The 16,209-nt window shown below is 32.1% G+C and overlaps 3 protein-coding genes across 5 annotated transcripts in view; 1 reads left to right on the top strand and 2 right to left on the bottom strand.

Moving 5' to 3' along the window:
• LOC137924497 (glucose transporter type 1-like) overlaps positions 1-789 on the bottom strand; it is a 41,896-nt gene extending 41,107 nt beyond the window's left edge. The window contains exon 1 of one of the 2 annotated variants that reach the window (XM_068767900.1): positions 553-789. Coding sequence is in view for 1 of the 2 variants with exons in the window: in XM_068767885.1 (XP_068623986.1) it covers positions 112-163 (52 nt within the window). In the remaining variant the exon portion in view is untranslated. Of the gene's footprint in view, positions 1-111; positions 291-552 lie in introns of those variants that run through there. The other variant, XM_068767885.1, reaches the window with a different exon arrangement.
• Positions 790-1,214: 425 nt separating this feature from the next.
• On the top strand, positions 1,215-3,599 carry LOC137924555 (uncharacterized). The gene has a single exon (XM_068767949.1). It carries the CDS (start codon positions 1,366-1,368, stop codon positions 2,071-2,073), a length of 708 nt encoding a protein of 235 aa, XP_068624050.1. The 5' UTR covers positions 1,215-1,365; the 3' UTR covers positions 2,074-3,599.
• Positions 3,600-4,328: 729 nt separating this feature from the next.
• On the bottom strand, positions 4,329-15,526 carry LOC137924530 (trypsin-1-like). Of its 2 annotated transcripts, none has more exons than XM_068767920.1 (7): positions 15,403-15,526; positions 10,128-10,318; positions 8,975-9,137; positions 8,354-8,516; positions 6,998-7,180; positions 6,183-6,357; positions 4,329-4,678 (listed from the first exon to the last, which is right to left on the bottom strand). In XM_068767920.1, exons 2-7 carry the CDS (start codon positions 10,312-10,314, stop codon positions 4,539-4,541), a joined length of 1,011 nt encoding a protein of 336 aa, XP_068624021.1. In that variant the 5' UTR covers positions 10,315-10,318; positions 15,403-15,526; the 3' UTR covers positions 4,329-4,538. The 2 variants fall into 2 exon arrangements, with proteins under 2 accessions (XP_068624021.1, XP_068624028.1); XM_068767927.1 differs by having other exon boundaries at positions 15,326-15,411.
• Positions 15,527-16,209: the final 683 nt, after the last annotated feature.

The following is a 16,209-nucleotide window of genomic DNA, read 5'->3' on the forward strand; positions in this document are numbered from 1 at the left end:
TAAGACGATAAATTAAAGAAACTTATTAGAATAAATTAGAACCACATTGTGACAAACAGTAATTTTGATAACCTTCGTAATTTAAAAACAATTAATAAACAAACTACTAACCATTTCTCTGATTGTGAAGTAGCGCAGTACGATTATTTACTTCCCTGAACATTATACCACAATTTCACAACAATAAACTATTTTATTGGGTAAATTAAGTAAATATATAAAAATGTAAAACAATTAAACTCGCGGAACACGGACAGCGTAAGAAGCTGGTTTTCGACGGCTTTCGTGTGACTGCCTTTGCGTTCAATGTAGCGTGAAGCATTAAAAAATCACAAACAAGCGTAATAGGTAGTACTATTTAAATCAATTTATAAAAGGCATATTAAATGAACGCGATAGAGCGTATTGAACCGACCGACGACAACGTGATTAATAAAGCTTTAATTAAAACCATATAGGGTCGCACGTCTGTAATATTAAATAAACAAACATTTATAATGTATAATATTGTTGAAATTACAAAAATAACGTATATATTTAAAGTAAACTTACCGCACTCCGATAATGTTAGATGAAAATACTATGCCATTTATTAAAATTAAAGTTATATTTTGCCAAATAACATTTTAATCTAAGAATATAGCAGCTGTATTATAACACACAAATACATCCTTGATTTAATAAAATCAACCATTATTTCTTTCAGATATTATGTTCAACTACACGCGAAATACTCTCCAGACCAACTGTACGACCGGGAGCCAAATCTAATGAAGTTGAGAATAGTGTTGGTCTAATATTTCAGTTTCACAAAATTAATTTATTATGAATTTTATTGTAAGTAGAAATTTAATATAAGTTTTAAACAGATATATCTTTAAAAATCCCCTATATCTGTATTCATATTAACCGTAGTAGATTAAATTTAACAATAAAAACTGTTTTGCTTCTTAAACGTCTATTACTGCTAAAAGTATTTATTTCCTTGTCTTCTCTAGTTAAAAGGTTGATCTCTGTAACCTAGCGATACAAGGTTTAATAACGTAAACTAGTATTATATCTTTAATTTTTTAGTTATTTATAATTTTATTAAATTAATTTACATTATTTGAGCCAGGTAACAAACCAGTTAAGGTTCTAATTAAAAGAAAATTATCTTTTTTAGGGAATAATTATATCGGCTATTGCGTTCTTACCAAAACGATTATGCATAGATCTGTAGTGACATTTTGAAACATCTGGAAATGTCTATATCGTATTGTTGACGTTTGTCGAAAGTTGCGCAATAAAAATAAAAAGGATCTGAAATTTACACAGGCAACCAAAATAAGCAGTAATTAATAAAAATTTTCAAGTACTGTCATAATGACCGATAACACGTTCATGGACAAAATACGTTCCTTTCTTGGCTTACGGGTTGAACCGCCCAGAAATGATTTCCGAAATCCCATCTGGAACACAGAAGATGATGACGAAGACGATGAACTATACACGAGACAAAAAATCGAAGTGTTTGATCCAGTTGAAATGCACAGGGAATTAACGAAGCAAATGCACGAAATGTTTAATTCCTTCGGCAGCATGTTCGGCGACCTGAAGACTTTTCTTCACGACGATAACATAGATGCTGTTGTCACCGATATTCCTGTGCACCAAGAACCGGAGCATTTTAATAACTCCAATAGCATAAGAGATTTCTATTTAAAGCCCGGATACCACAATAAAAAAAGTGAAATTCCTGAAGGCGATGTGGATTTAGACGGTAAAATCTCATCGCAAGAAATATCAGGCTTATTGAAACAAAAGGATGGTTTACTTACACCGACACACCGTTATGATAACACACCATCAGGTAGGTCATTCTGTCAGACTATTATAACAACAAGTGTCACAAAACCCGATGGTTCCATTGAAACAAGGAGAATAGTTAAAAAAGGCAATGATATAGTGGAAGAAACAACCACAACCACAGATCCTAATTTGAGAGACCCTGTTAATGTCAACATGAGCGCTGTAGCCACCACTGGTATTATCCTTTCTGAACTGGCATCACTTTTCAAAAACTTTTATTGATCAAACATTTCAATGATTGTAGATTTCATGAAGCAAGCTATCATTACAATGTACCTGTAATCTATATATTATTAGAACTGAAAGTAAATATAAATTATTTTCATAACTATCCAAGTAATAAGCAGATACTGGATCATTGGATGCATATTTGGCAAAATTTTTTGGATTATGAAGAGATTTTAAATGAGTTACTAATAGATAAATTAACAAAAGGTTCTGTTTTTTGGCTGTACATACATGCTAGTATATCTGCTAAACTTGACCATTAACATGCTGGAAAATTTTTATACCAAAGTGCTTTTTACATAAGGCTTTTTAAATCAGGTATAAATGTGCATGCCCCTAAGTTTAAATTTTTTTCAATATGTTACACATAAATGTCACTTTGCAATCCCAATAAATATTGTATTAGAAATTTATCATCATATTTAAGCCATATAAATTAATATTTTAAGGCTGGTTCAAAGTAAAGTATACTGCATACCAATATATAGTACTTGAGAAACTGCTTATATAACAAACACCATATTCATAAATTACTAACAAATGTTTTAGCAAAAAAGTAATCACTATTCATGAGTAATTGATGGTAGGAAATAAGCAATTATTCATATGTGTAAATAACATACTTTTGTTTATAAATTATAGACTGATCCACATAGATAACTTGGGCAAATAAGACTTTAAGGCAAAGCAAAAGTATTATATAGTAATGATCTAAAAGAAAGCTCATTAATAATCCACATTTAAGATTAAAAATTACTCTTTTGTCCACAATTTCAAGAATCAACAGCTTAAATAGCGCTATATCTAAACACTTCCTTAAATTTCCATATTTATAATCCAGCAATTCACAAATATTTATGAAAAATGCATTTGATAGGCTTCAAATATAAACAAGAAGGATGCTTCATACTTAAGATGTGTTAAGCCTATCTAGTAGCATATATGTTTGTTGGACTGTTTCTAAAAATCAATGTCAAAGCGCATATTTTATATGTTGACTGGATAGTAGAACTTTATTTAAACTCTTAAAGGCTTGTGATCTTCAGAAATCCTGGAGTAACACTTAACTGTTCATAAACATGGGACTGCATTACAAGGAATTATGTTTTTGTTATAATAAGCAGTAAAAAATGCATACTGGAAAATTTTAGTCTTCTCTGTGAGCAATTTCAGCTAGTCCTAAATTGAAAACATTTTTATATATAATTTGATAGTCTTTGTTTATTTACCAGATTTATTTTTCCAAAATGATAATGTAATCTTATAATCTTTAGGTATTCATAATTTTATTTTAATATAGCTTCAGGTGAAATATTGATGTATTATTTTCATTAAATAATATCTTTTCAAACATTTCATATTATCTGATAGTGAGAATTTATGAGACTAAATTTAGCGTTTTTGCTTTCCATTGCATATCAGACTATATTTATATAAAGATACTTCATTTAGAATTACATAACCATTTCTTTGGATAATTTAGTTGTATAGAAAATAAGTACTCATGTAATTTAATTCCCATGGCAATAAATGATCAATAAACATTATTGTATTCATTTGAAAACCCTGTATCCCATTTAAATTACTTTTTTTTAATATAGTAATGTTGAAACTGTTAACAAAGTAATGAAATCATTAAAAGTCAGTTGTCTTTAAATTGTTGACTTATGTTTAAGTTTTATTTTAAATGAGATTTTCATTATACTGACTAATATCAAATAACACCGCAGCGCTAAAATGATGAATATTAAATTTTAACTCAAATGAAAACATTGTAACTGACAAAGGCATATATGTAGTAAAAATTTTTATAATATAAAAATGGTATTTTATGTAAGCATGCCATGATTTACATTTGACATATTTTAAAACATCCAATAAAGTTTTTGTTTTGTGGCACCCAGTAGTCATAAAATTATGATACTGAACATTACATGTAAAAATTTTAGAATCATCAATAATTCATTTTGAATTATAGGACCTGCGCTATTTGATGCAGAAGAATTTTACTAGTTTTTATTGCATTAAAACAAAAATTTGGCTGGGAAACAGTTAATATATCATTGTTTTCTTGCATTGAGTTAGGGATAATTATTACAACTTAGTGGAACTTAAAATTTCCTTTATTGATTATTATCTGTGATACAACTTGGAAAATAAAACATGTTTAGAAGCATATAATTTATTTCTATAACATCCAAATCTTAAAAAAAAATTCTTATACCTAAAATTAAATGTATCTTATAGAACGTAATTATGAGTGCATATAAATAAATAAATATAATACTTAATCTAATTTGAGCACTCATACCAAAGTTTGTTATAACTACTACTGAAATATTTTGTCTATGGATAAACATTGATATTGGCAGTCTGTATTTTTTTCATTTTTGATAAACATATTATGAAGTTCAATTATAACAATTGAATAAATAATTGTTGGCTCAGTTATGGTACTATTAAAGTTTCTTAATAAACTTTTGAGAGCAGTAACAAGCATCTTTAGTATTGCTCTTTATCCAGGTGAGATAACGGTTGACCCGTGTGTAGACACCGGGTGTTTTTGGCCTTGCACATCCCTCGCCCCAAGATACAACGCCTGGAAAGTTGTTAAATTTTGATTAATTAATATAATTAAAATTTTTATAACTCAAGAAAGAGTAAAAAAATCACTCTTTCAACTACACTTGTAAGGAAGTGAAAGGGATAGATAATTGTAGTAGGCTTTAAAAAATGTACTAAAATTTTAGGATGTGTTTACATAGTCATTTTTAAAATGTATTGAAATAACAATAGATTAATTATTTTTTTCCATCATTTCAATTGTCAAAAAATTTTGTTCCAATTTTTCTGTTGCTAGGTACATCTGATATACTTGCCATCGATGTACGAAATGCACAGCACTCCGCACCGTGCAAATGACAGATGCATGTAAACACTCTTACTCGTAATCACAATTCTATTAAATATGTTGTGTTGTAAGCTTTGTCCTACGAGTACAGTATACATTCTATTTACAAGTTTTAAGATAAATCAAGTCTTATCTCTGTCAATCTTGGGTAGATCGCATGTTTTCAATCTTAAAGACTGCTGTCCAAATTGTACCCTCAGCAAAATGTGCTCTGTGGTCATGTACCCTTTTGGAACGAGACGACCTGTATTTTTTTATTTTGGGATGTGTTTATCTTTCGCGGGGGAAGGTTGCTGTGACCCTACTGGCATTTTCAGATACAAGGTTTGAGGCTGCAGGGTGCAGATGGCACTTTCACTAAACATCGTTTGGCAGCAAAACTCGAGTGCTCCTTAAAGAATATCAGCTCAGGGCGCTACATACTACTTTATTACCTGATTGGGAAAACATACATTTCTAGAAAAACCTGTACAGTGCATGAAAATATAGATAGAACTATTAGGCTACCAACGGCCTGTCATAAATAAAAAATACGGTAAATTGTATAAAATTACATTTATACAATTTGCAGTATGTTTGCGACTATCCTGTAAAATTAATACCGTAGCCCGTGTTCTACCATTCATCGAATTGCTGCTTCTACCGTTTCACATTGAGATCTAGGTAGTACATTTACAGCAGTTCCCAATTATGAATAAGTGTTCAATTCTTTATAGTATTAAAGTTATAATAATATTGTATAAAACAATACGAAATAGAAAAATTTAAGAAAATAAAAATAGTCAATTGGAAATGGAATTAATTAAAATTTCAAGAAAAATATGAAAATGTATGAATGCTGTGAGAATGATAGAAAAAGAAGAAAGAGATGGTGAAAATATAAGAGTGTAAAAAAATCATAGTAAAAATATGCCAATCCCAAGAATAACATAGGGGAACAAGTGGCCCCCAATAACAGAGGCCAGAAAACTCATCAAGAAATTCATTCTATTCAAGGTTAACCGGCAGCATGGGTTGGCACTCCAATAGTTGGTCGAGAACATAGTCAAACCCACGAGAAGTCGCTGAATACGGACTGAATAGCACGAAATTGGTCTTTGTGGCAATCTTTCTGGAAGGCCCTATACCTTGCAGTGAACGTTTATCATTTGATAACTCCTTGGTATTCCGGGTCCATTCGCTATGTACTGACCTGCAACATGCCAGGTGTTGGTCTGATTATTGAAGACATGAAGGGGGCCGCCGGAGTCACCCTGGCAAGCGTCCTTTCCGCCCTCCTCCGTACCAGCACACAGCATGTTTTCCGTTATACGATCTTTGTAGTTTGTGTTGCGGCACTCCATGTTCGAGATCACAGGGACTGTTACCTACGAGTTAAATGTGAATTAAGTTAAAAGCAGCAATAATACTGTAGTGTATGTAGTGTAGTGTGTGTACTAGTAGTACTAGTGTATGTAGTGTAGTGTGTGAGTACTGTAGTGTGTGTGTAACTACTAATCAGGTCGAGTTATGCCATCCGGAACTGTTATCCTGACCCCAAAAGAATTAATGTTTAATTTGTGATTGTTAATAGATAGTAGAGAGACATATAACATTGGTAGTAACTATTGTGTAAAAGGCTTGAATTTTTTTCTTGTTTGAGTCGCCTTAATACCCCTATTTTTTAATAAATTGGTATTTAAGGATACCGTGCACCGTGCATCGGTAGCGCGAGTCCAAAACCTACCAAACCTACCTTAGTGTCCTTGTGCCCAGGTCCTTCCTGGGGTGTCTATCTTAAGGCCTTACAGATTCCTAATCTAATTAAGATGGATGAGAAGCGCACAAACTTAGTTAAAAAAAATATCTTATTTTTAAGTTAAAAAAATCTGTATCCATATCTATTTTTCTCTATGACTTTGAACTCATAGGTACGCATAGATAATTTAAAATTTAACGTAATTCGGGACGTTATTTTCTGACTCCTTAATAAGCGTAGCCGAGTCCTTGGTAAGTATGACCAGTTACCTCTCTAAGAACATTAGATACACTGCCGCCCTCCTCCGTGGTTCCCCAACCAGCCACCGTAGCATTGTACCCTGCGTAAGAGAGCTCATTCTCTGGAAGGCACACGGTTCCAACACCTCGCTCTTGTGGCTCTTCTTGGTCCTCACTAATTCTCAACTTTTTAACCACCTTGCTCAGGTCTAACTGGAATAAAAAAATGTTCATTTCAGTATGAGGGTAAAGCAAAATTGTATCTATAGGTATAATTATATTTTTAAACATAATTTTTGTATAACAAAAAGAGATATCTTTGTTTCTGTGGAAACTTAGTATAGAATATTAAAAAATGGTATTTTAACTATATTTTTATTATTATTTATCTCCACGGGTAAGTGATTATAAAAAAAAGCTGACGGACGTGGTAATTTACTACCGTAATGACTTGTTTAGTGTACAATAATATTTATTACAATTGTATTTAATATTTCTAATATGTACCTAAACTTATGAAGACGCATTAGACAGAATTTTAAATTAGTGACCGTCAAGCCAATTAGTTAATAGAGCAGGTAGCTTATCCAACATCAGTATGCAGGAGGTTTTAGCACGTCCTCCTTAAACCTCCTTCACAAAGCCTTGGTGATTGATGGATGAACTTCCGCACATGTATGTCCTGGCCCAATGGCAGCTGAGCCAATACTGCTCACGTCTGTATAATGACAGATTGGGGTTGCAGTTCTACCTTAAGACGCTAAAGCACTAGGCTCCTGCTGTTAAAATAGTGGTATGCCAAGGCGTTCCCGTAGCTTTAATGGTAGGGGTTGAAGAAGACTGCGGGGTTTTGCCGGTAGGAGTGCGGCATAATCCTTTTTTAGCCTCCGCAATGGTAGTGTATCTCTAAAAGGTTTAAAGTACCCTATGATGTTTTTTCTATTACTATAACTTTGTACATATTTTTTAAATCCATTTGTCTTTACCGAAAGCGTCCCCTTTATGACAGAACTTTATAATGCAATAACCTTAGTTTGAAAGGTAAAAACACTTTGTGAAACCATGAGTTTGTAGGGGCAACATTACGTCATCGTCGGCGGAGAATCGAAAAGGGGAATTATACAAAAACAAAATTGTTCATTTACATCGGTGTAAAAATAATACTAAATATACGCACTACTACTTCCGACTTTGTTAATAATTTTTTTAACCTCTAGACCTACCGGCCCAAATCCACTTAAACCGATCGATTTTAAAAAAAAAAGTTCGCCATACAGTTTTTTCAATTATTTTGTTGGATCAGCCAATACCTTCCTTTTCACCTGCTTTCGGCTAGACATTGATTAATGGGAAAGTCATTATATTAATAAACATACTTTATCTTACCCTTTCGTCAACTTTCAAAAGCGCAATGTCGTTGTCGTAAGTCCCTGGATTGTACCGCTCGTGGCGTATGATGGCCGACACTTTCCTGTCGATGGTCTTTGTCTCATTAGCGACGCTGCGGTCGTGCTCTAAGAACCTAACTTTTATCCTATCTTTACGGAATCTAGAAAAAAAAACCATTTATTATAAACCATATATTAATTATTGATACATTTTTATTGCGTTTGAAGCATGTTGGTTATATTATGAAATAAAGTTTTTAAAAATTTCTGAAGTTTTTACAAGTGGTAGTAATGCTACTAGGCAGCCAATAGTACCCGACCATGTCGAGGATCAGCTCTTTCGAACGTTTTTGAGTTGTTAGACGGACACTGACAAAGATATAATTTGTGTTTATATTTAAGAAAAGGACCAATATTTAGCCACTTCCGCACATGCAGTGGTAGTCGTGCAACAAAGTGCACCGCCCGCCAGCCCGCCGATAAATGCGTATGCGGCAAACAATGCAAATCACACAACTCAACACGAATCTCTCAACACGTGTTTCACCCCTCCACGGGGCGTCTTCAGAAGTTATGTTACACCGATTAGTGCCAAACAAAGAGTTCTGTTTATATTTACCCGGCAGTGCAGTGGGCAGCGGTTAGGACGTAAAAGTCTGATATTAGCGAGCAACCGCAGTAGAAGCGGCCGTTATATAGTAAAACGCAGATCCACGGGTACTCCTTTTCTTTGGTTTCAGTTCCCCCCACGATGCGTCGGTGCGTTCGCGCGATACCGCATTCTGGAAATACCGTTAAATAAACATTTGTTTAACGAGTTTTATGATAGTTTCTCTCAGAGACAAGATTCGTGAAGTAAAATGACAATAATCAAGGACTAATATTCATGTCTTTGGAATACGTTGGATGCAGGTTGCTTTCAACAGATCTTATTGGAAAAGTCTGAGCCTGGACTTAGACTCTCCTCTATAGATTTCCATTTCAGCCGTAGAACGCTTCCAGAAGCGTCTGATACAGTTGTTATATATTAAGACCTCGTCTGTGTGTAATAATAGTGATAAATATGAAAATATTGGTAATTCTTTTATACGTAACTGTGTAAGCTTTTTAAATAAAATATTGTTAATAAAATTCATTAAACAAAAAGTATAAAAAAATCTCTCCTTTATTGTAAACGGTTTTTAGTGGTAATATAACTTGCGAACGAATTATTTTAACTATGTTAAGGGCGTTTGCAATTTCACAAAAATAACAAAACTTATCTTAGTTTTGCGTAGTCAATTTATGACAATAAATAGTCCATATATATTAAAAAAAGTAGTAAATGTAAGAAAAACAGCGATTAACACCAGGTTAGATACAAACAAAGGCAAGTCTCTTTACACGTTTCTCTATGCTCCGTGAAATTATTAATTCCTTTAAAGCTAACTGTGTATGCTTTTACAAGAAATTGAAAATTATTCGTATCAGTATTAATAATTCTCCTTTAGTATACACAATTTTAAGATTTGTTAAATTATTAATAGTTAAATTAATTACTTAGCTAGGTTCTTGTCAGATAAGAACGCCTTTGTAACTTATTCGATAATTTTCTAAGTATGACATCGGTTACTCATGACATTCATGTACTTAATGTTATATATTAAGTTGCCTCGTAATAAATTTATTTTCTGAACAATATCAGTGTTGTTTCAAAACTAAAATTTATATTAAATATGTTGATTTTAAACTAAATGTTATTGACAGCGTTAAAATTAAAAAAAAGAACTAACGGCATGTCGGACAGTCTTCAGGCGGACTCGACGGTTTGGCAGTCGACGGTCTTTGCGTGGTAGAACCACCAAGGATATGGTTGATCCAATCTAACAGGCCCTTTTTCTGACTTTCTACAGGTATAGTTTCAGTTGTAAAACAACTCGACAGACCGACGCAGATCAGCAAAATGAAAGTCCAATTCATGATTCTGAAAACAAAATAAAAAACCTATGAAATTTAAGAAGAACTTGTTAAAAGGAAATGTTTCCCATTCGCCCCCATGAAGTTGTAAATTATAAAAATCAAACATCATTTACCATGGTCACATTAATAGGACTCATTATATAAAAAAAACAAGATAAAAAAATATATAAATCATTCTTTATTTATTTAAGAAGTGAGCTATGTCATATGTAAAATACATGCATTCATAAATATCCTAGATATAATTCCCCATCCTTGTTTTGATGGGGCATGTTTTCTGCCTCTTATTTCCACACAAGCAACGGAACCCTCTCCTTCCGAATCTATGTTTCAAGAAGCAGATTTTTGATTGCATCGCTAACCTTATTAAATGCATATATGGAGGATAATATTTTACAGCACCAAAACCACCTTATTCACAATAAGACAAAACTAATTTGCGGAGCTGATAAATTTTACCAGCGCAAGAAAAGAATCCGAAGAGCAACAATGCTTTCGAATTAACTCATTTAGTCTACTCAAAGTGACTATTTGAAATAAGCAATGTCAGTTCTTATCTGCGCTGTGTGTGAGTGACCGGGCTACTATAGTTTGTTCGCGTTAAGAATGCAGAGAGGCATTGTCCGCTGGCCTAACTAATCAAATTATTAGTAATTACAAAATAAAATGACGAGCCGAATAGCTAAAGACATACTGCCAAATGCATCAGTTGTGTCCAATGCTTTGATTATTGTGCTGTGGTTAAGTCGGCAGACGATAATGATTTACATGTGCTTTTAATACGAACGAACTATAGGCCCATTTATTTTCTGTCGTGGATAAATCCTATACGTGTTTCCCTATCGCTGCGGGGGCAATATAGAACCTGACCTGTGGCAATGAGTGCCTCTACGACTGCGGATAGTTATGGAGCTCTCCACGCTCTCTGGGACACTTATGTCGACTGGGAATGTACCAGCAAAAATAAGTGTTATTTCGTGTTTTAATTGATTATAAAATTAAAAGATAGGTAGCTAAGGGATAATATTTGTTATCCCTTTCCTACCTATCTTTAACCCTTAATAACCTAGTTTCAATTTTGATACCAATCTTTTAAACTGAATGTTCACATTACTATTAGTTTTTTTATAGGTTGACTGTACATATTTTACTGTTGTATAATATTCTTTTCAACGAAATTAAAAAAAAAATCTATTTTTCCCTTCATCTAGACTCGCAAGCAAACACAGTAATATTAAAAAAAAATCACTTTCGTAAATCAGGGTACTAAGGGTTAACAGTGTTGGCGAATTTATGTATCAAAAAGTTTTTATATACTTATTTACTACCTTTTTGTTCCTAATAAGCAACTTTTAGAATATTTATTAAGCCAAGTCTGAGAAACAGATATACTCGTATGTAACAATAAAGTGTCAAAACTGTAAGGTACATATTAATTTTATTTGCATTTATTACAAACGACATTTTAAATAATAAACCTATCAAAACTTTTATCTTTATATTAATTGCGCAAAGGCGACCGTTAGCGAGTGTTTCTTTGAATTCCATACAGTAAATATGTTAAATGAAGTTGTAAAAGTGCATTCCAAACTTTTATAATACACGGTAAATACATTAGTTCGTATATTACGGAGCTCCACGTTTAGTGGGTCACAGTAAATTATCAAATTTCGGACAACGACAGTTAAATGTATAAATGGTAAATTATTCCAGTAGGGTTACCAGACTTTTTGTATTTTATTGAGGATACATATGTGAAATAAATTTAAATAAAATAGTGGACAAATTTTTAGTGTTTTGTACTGTTTGCCCGTTTCTGATTCTCTTTGCTCTAGTTCAACTTTAGAGCTCCCTCGGGTGACTGAGTTTAGACAGTTACATTCGTTTTTTCACTACCAAACTCGCTTAGATGTATGCTACTTAGAGTGACTGGACGAAAAACCCCATAAGAGAGTAAATCAAATTGGGCGGTAGCTTGAACAATTTCCAATTCGAGAGTATTTAAGAGTACCGAGCTGTGATTGGGCAGCTTTGCTATCATTTCTCTCTAACCCTGACTCTAACATCGCATTTTAGTACGCAATTGACGTTACATTTACATACTTGAATAGTATAAGTTTTGCCGTAACATGTTACATTTGATTTCATATATATTTGATTTATGATTTCAATAATATGTTTATTTTTAATTGTAATCTTTTTCACTTTCACGTAGTCTGTTACGTTACGTTTAAACTAATATTACTATTCAAACGTAAAATTAAAAATAAATTGTGACCCACATAGAACATAGTTTTAGCGACAACATTTCCCCGTTTTATGGTTAGTTTTGTGTTGTTTAACTTTTTGACCTGATTCTTAATTCGAAAATCCTGCCAGAAAATTAGTCACTGTAGTGAAAACCTACGAAAGATACATATTAATAGTTTTTGTTTGACTACCATCATATATATATATATATATATATATATATATATATATATATATATATATATATATATATATATATTACTATTTTATCTATAACTAAATGATGACAGCGAAATGCTTAAATTAAGTTTATGCTACTTGTACTATAATGTAGTAATAGTATCTCATTAGGTCCATTCAACGTAATAATTTTTTTACAGCTTTTCCTTTTTATAGTGAAATTCGAAATTGTATTTAATTTCATTTTCAGTTTTAATCAATTTAAAATAATAAGAAAAAATTAAAAATGGCTCAAATAAAAAAAATGTAACCTTTAATGTCATCAAAATCAGCCCGATTAAATAGTATATCCAAAAAAACTTTATCACGAGTTTATGCATACTATCCTCAAAAGACTTTTTTCTCGATTTTTAATGTATCGTGTTTGACATTTGAATCTTGTTTGCGTTTCGCTAAGTCTATACATATAATATAATCTGGTTTATAAACATGCGTATATTATTAAATATAACAAAATTAGCGACGAAAATAAGGTTAAGACTAGATATAAAATTAAGCTTGTTATACCTTTATCTAGGTTTCATAAAATGAGTAAATCTCTTATGGGCATCTATATATGATATTACAATACGGTACCAGGTAATGTCTCTGCAATATCATGTAATAAATTTTAGAACTAATTAAACAAAACTAGTAAAATTTTTGCATCTAGTGTGAAGTAGTTGAAGTTATAATAAAGCTTCGAAATGAATTGCTCTATTATTCTATTAACTGTACTATAAAAGTCACCACAAGAAAATACATCTAGATGTTTTGTGGTCTCTTCTAATATTTAGGATTTAGGCATTAGCCTTTTATTTAGGAAAATTTTACAAAATTTTAAAAATTTACAAATTTTAGGAACTCATTCCGAAATCCACCTGAGACTAGTTTTATCAAATTAAGCTTTTAGCATTACGCTATCAGCTCTTGGCATACTTCTCATGCGTTACACGAGAGGTCAATGTAAACGAAATTATATGGATAATAATAATAAATAATATATATACACATCTGAATTACCCTATGTTTTAATTTAAAAAGAAATAAATTTGTTAGCCGGGATTTTTGATTCCTTTTTACGGCTAGCACAATTTTTTTTTGAGTTTTCTTTTGTTTTATGCTAAGAATATTTAAATTCAGAATTGGTAGCCCTATGTGCCAAAGATTTTATTCAAATCAAGGACGCAGGAACCGGTCGTACGCGTTCGATGGCGGACAGTGGCCGAGTCCATGGTACCGCTATCTCGATCACTCATCCCATCACACATTAGCCGTACATTGTTTTTTTTTGTCGCGTCTATGTTGAAAACAACTATTAAATTTTATATTTCGAATCAGATATTTTTTTTCGTTATTCATATCGTGGAGTTTTGTAACCGGCTTGTATTCTTTTTTATAATTTTGTTCAAACTATACATATGATGTTTTATAGAAACAACATGCTAAAAGCTTGTCCGCGTTATCTTTTACAAACATTGATTTTTCTAGATTCTGATTATGCGTAGTTGGTTAATTATTTATTGGGGATAGAATTTCGATGTTTTTCGGTCAAAGACATTATTTGAGTTGAAAACAAGTTGCCACACCACGCAGGCAGTTGCTGCTGCCGGTCTTGAATAAATATACATTATAACGGAAATTTCTTTCTTCGTCCGCCAATATATTCGCATCATTTTAATACAAAGCTGTGCATTACGATAAAATAACCAACTTGATTACCTTAACCCTTTCGAGTGAGCGCATAAAGAGTTAGAATGTACTTATTGATATGCACTGCACATCGTCCGGAGGCTTTGTTCTACTGTAGACTATAGAGAGTTGATAGTTTTCCTGTTCCCCTATAATGTAATCAAATGTATAGAAAGTAGTTCAAAAAACACATTAATCCTAACCTATTGTGTACATAAGTCATCTTTGTTCTCCAGATTAAAAATTGTCAGATATTTTTGGAAAATTTAACGACGTATTAAAATGTAAAGCTATAGAAAAAAAAATATTAAAAATAAATTTACAATCGTTGTCATCTTTTACGTCTGTATAAATGATGCAATAAAACCGAATTACCATTATTGTTAATTGGCGCGAATTAACGTCAAATGTATAATGTGACATATTTTTTTTTTGTTCACGATACCATCTTTTTGCCAGTAATAAAATTTGAAGGATGAAAATAATTTTACGAATTTAATATTAACAACTTTTTAAATATCACTATATAAAGTTACATACATATAAGTTTACTGTGAAATTAATGACACATGGCCACACTTTTTAAAAATAACGGTCTACGTTTGTGACTTTATAAATTTCATTTTAATCATGGTCAAGGGTATTTCAAGTATGTATTACGATTAAGATATTATATAAAACTATTAATAATTAATCTGCTATAAATTAATTATTTGTCGCTGTTTTAAAAAGTTTTTAAAAAAATATATGTAAAATTCGAATACGTGTACAATTGTACGGTTCATATTTCGACCATAACCGAACTTTTAGTAACTATGTTTAAAAATGTGCCTAGAACAGTAGTCCGTACCTATTATATAACACCAATCACAGTTAAATCACAACCACAATTGCAAGAAGAAGAAAAATAAAAACAAAGTAACTCACTCCGCTCCGGTCGATCGTTGATTAAGGAAGACAAGTGACGGTCGCCGGCCGCAGTCCCGTGCGCGTAGGTAAACCGTGAGACAGAGAAAGAATGTCCACTTTCACTGATTTCTGCTCCACTTTGTCCTGGCAAATTCAACTTCGATGTGCACCTTTTTCCCGCCCGTACTCCAGTTATATGGCGCGCGGAATCAGTTACAAATACCATAACGCGCATCGTTATTTGAGGCATTATCGGTTAATGATGCAATTATTGACATTTTTACATCTCATGTGGGATCGTAATAGCTGCGCCGTCAGACCATGGTTAATTACGAAATTAATGCTGTTGGGTTCAGCAGGAATTGACGATGCTTTCAATTTAACTCTTTAGCAGTCTAGACAAAATGTTGTCTAAACTTTTGTATTTAAAATGTCTTAAAGTTTTCGTAAAGTGAAGACGCATCTAAACAATGTTTGAGATACACTTAAACTAATTTATGTCTTTAACACCAATCCTGATGCTTATAAAAACAGATTAACTGAGATAACAGATTAACACAAATCCTTGTTATATTTATAAAATAGTTTAATATTCTGTTTATGCTCTATCACGCTGTGTATTTATATTTTAGGATATTTCGTAGATTTGTCATTTGCTTATAGTTAAAAAAATATTTTTTTGGTAATTTACTATGGTTTTATCCCGTTGAATGTAACCTATTTATAAAAAAAAAAAACTTTTATCAACTTTCAATTACAGATTTTATACATACAGATAACAGATGATCTATCCCAATCTGATTATCTAAAAGAATCCACCCCAGT

This window comes from Battus philenor, unplaced genomic scaffold (genome assembly GCF_028537555.1).
Source record: "Battus philenor isolate CCGP_79_NKW_IND1 unplaced genomic scaffold, ilBatPhil1.0.hap1 SCAF_10, whole genome shotgun sequence".
Lineage (NCBI taxonomy): Eukaryota > Metazoa > Arthropoda > Insecta > Lepidoptera > Papilionidae > Battus > Battus philenor.

What these genes read in the sequence shown, in the direction of transcription:
- LOC137924555 (XM_068767949.1), top strand. Translation starts at nt 1,366, where the DNA reads ATGACCGATAACACGTTCATGGACAAAATACGTTCCTTTCTTGGCTTA.
- LOC137924530 (XM_068767920.1), bottom strand. Translation starts at nt 10,314, where the DNA reads ATGAATTGGACTTTCATTTTGCTGATCTGCGTCGGTCTGTCGAGTTGT. An exon ending in TGAAGACTGTCCGACATGCC is followed by an intron (nt 9,138 to 10,127) that starts GTTAGTTCTTTT and finishes CGGTATTTCCAG; the next exon opens with AATGCGGTATCGCGCGAACG. An exon ending in GCTGCCCACTGCACTGCCGG is followed by an intron (nt 8,517 to 8,974) that starts GTAAATATAAAC and finishes TTTTTTTTCTAG; the next exon opens with ATTCCGTAAAGATAGGATAA.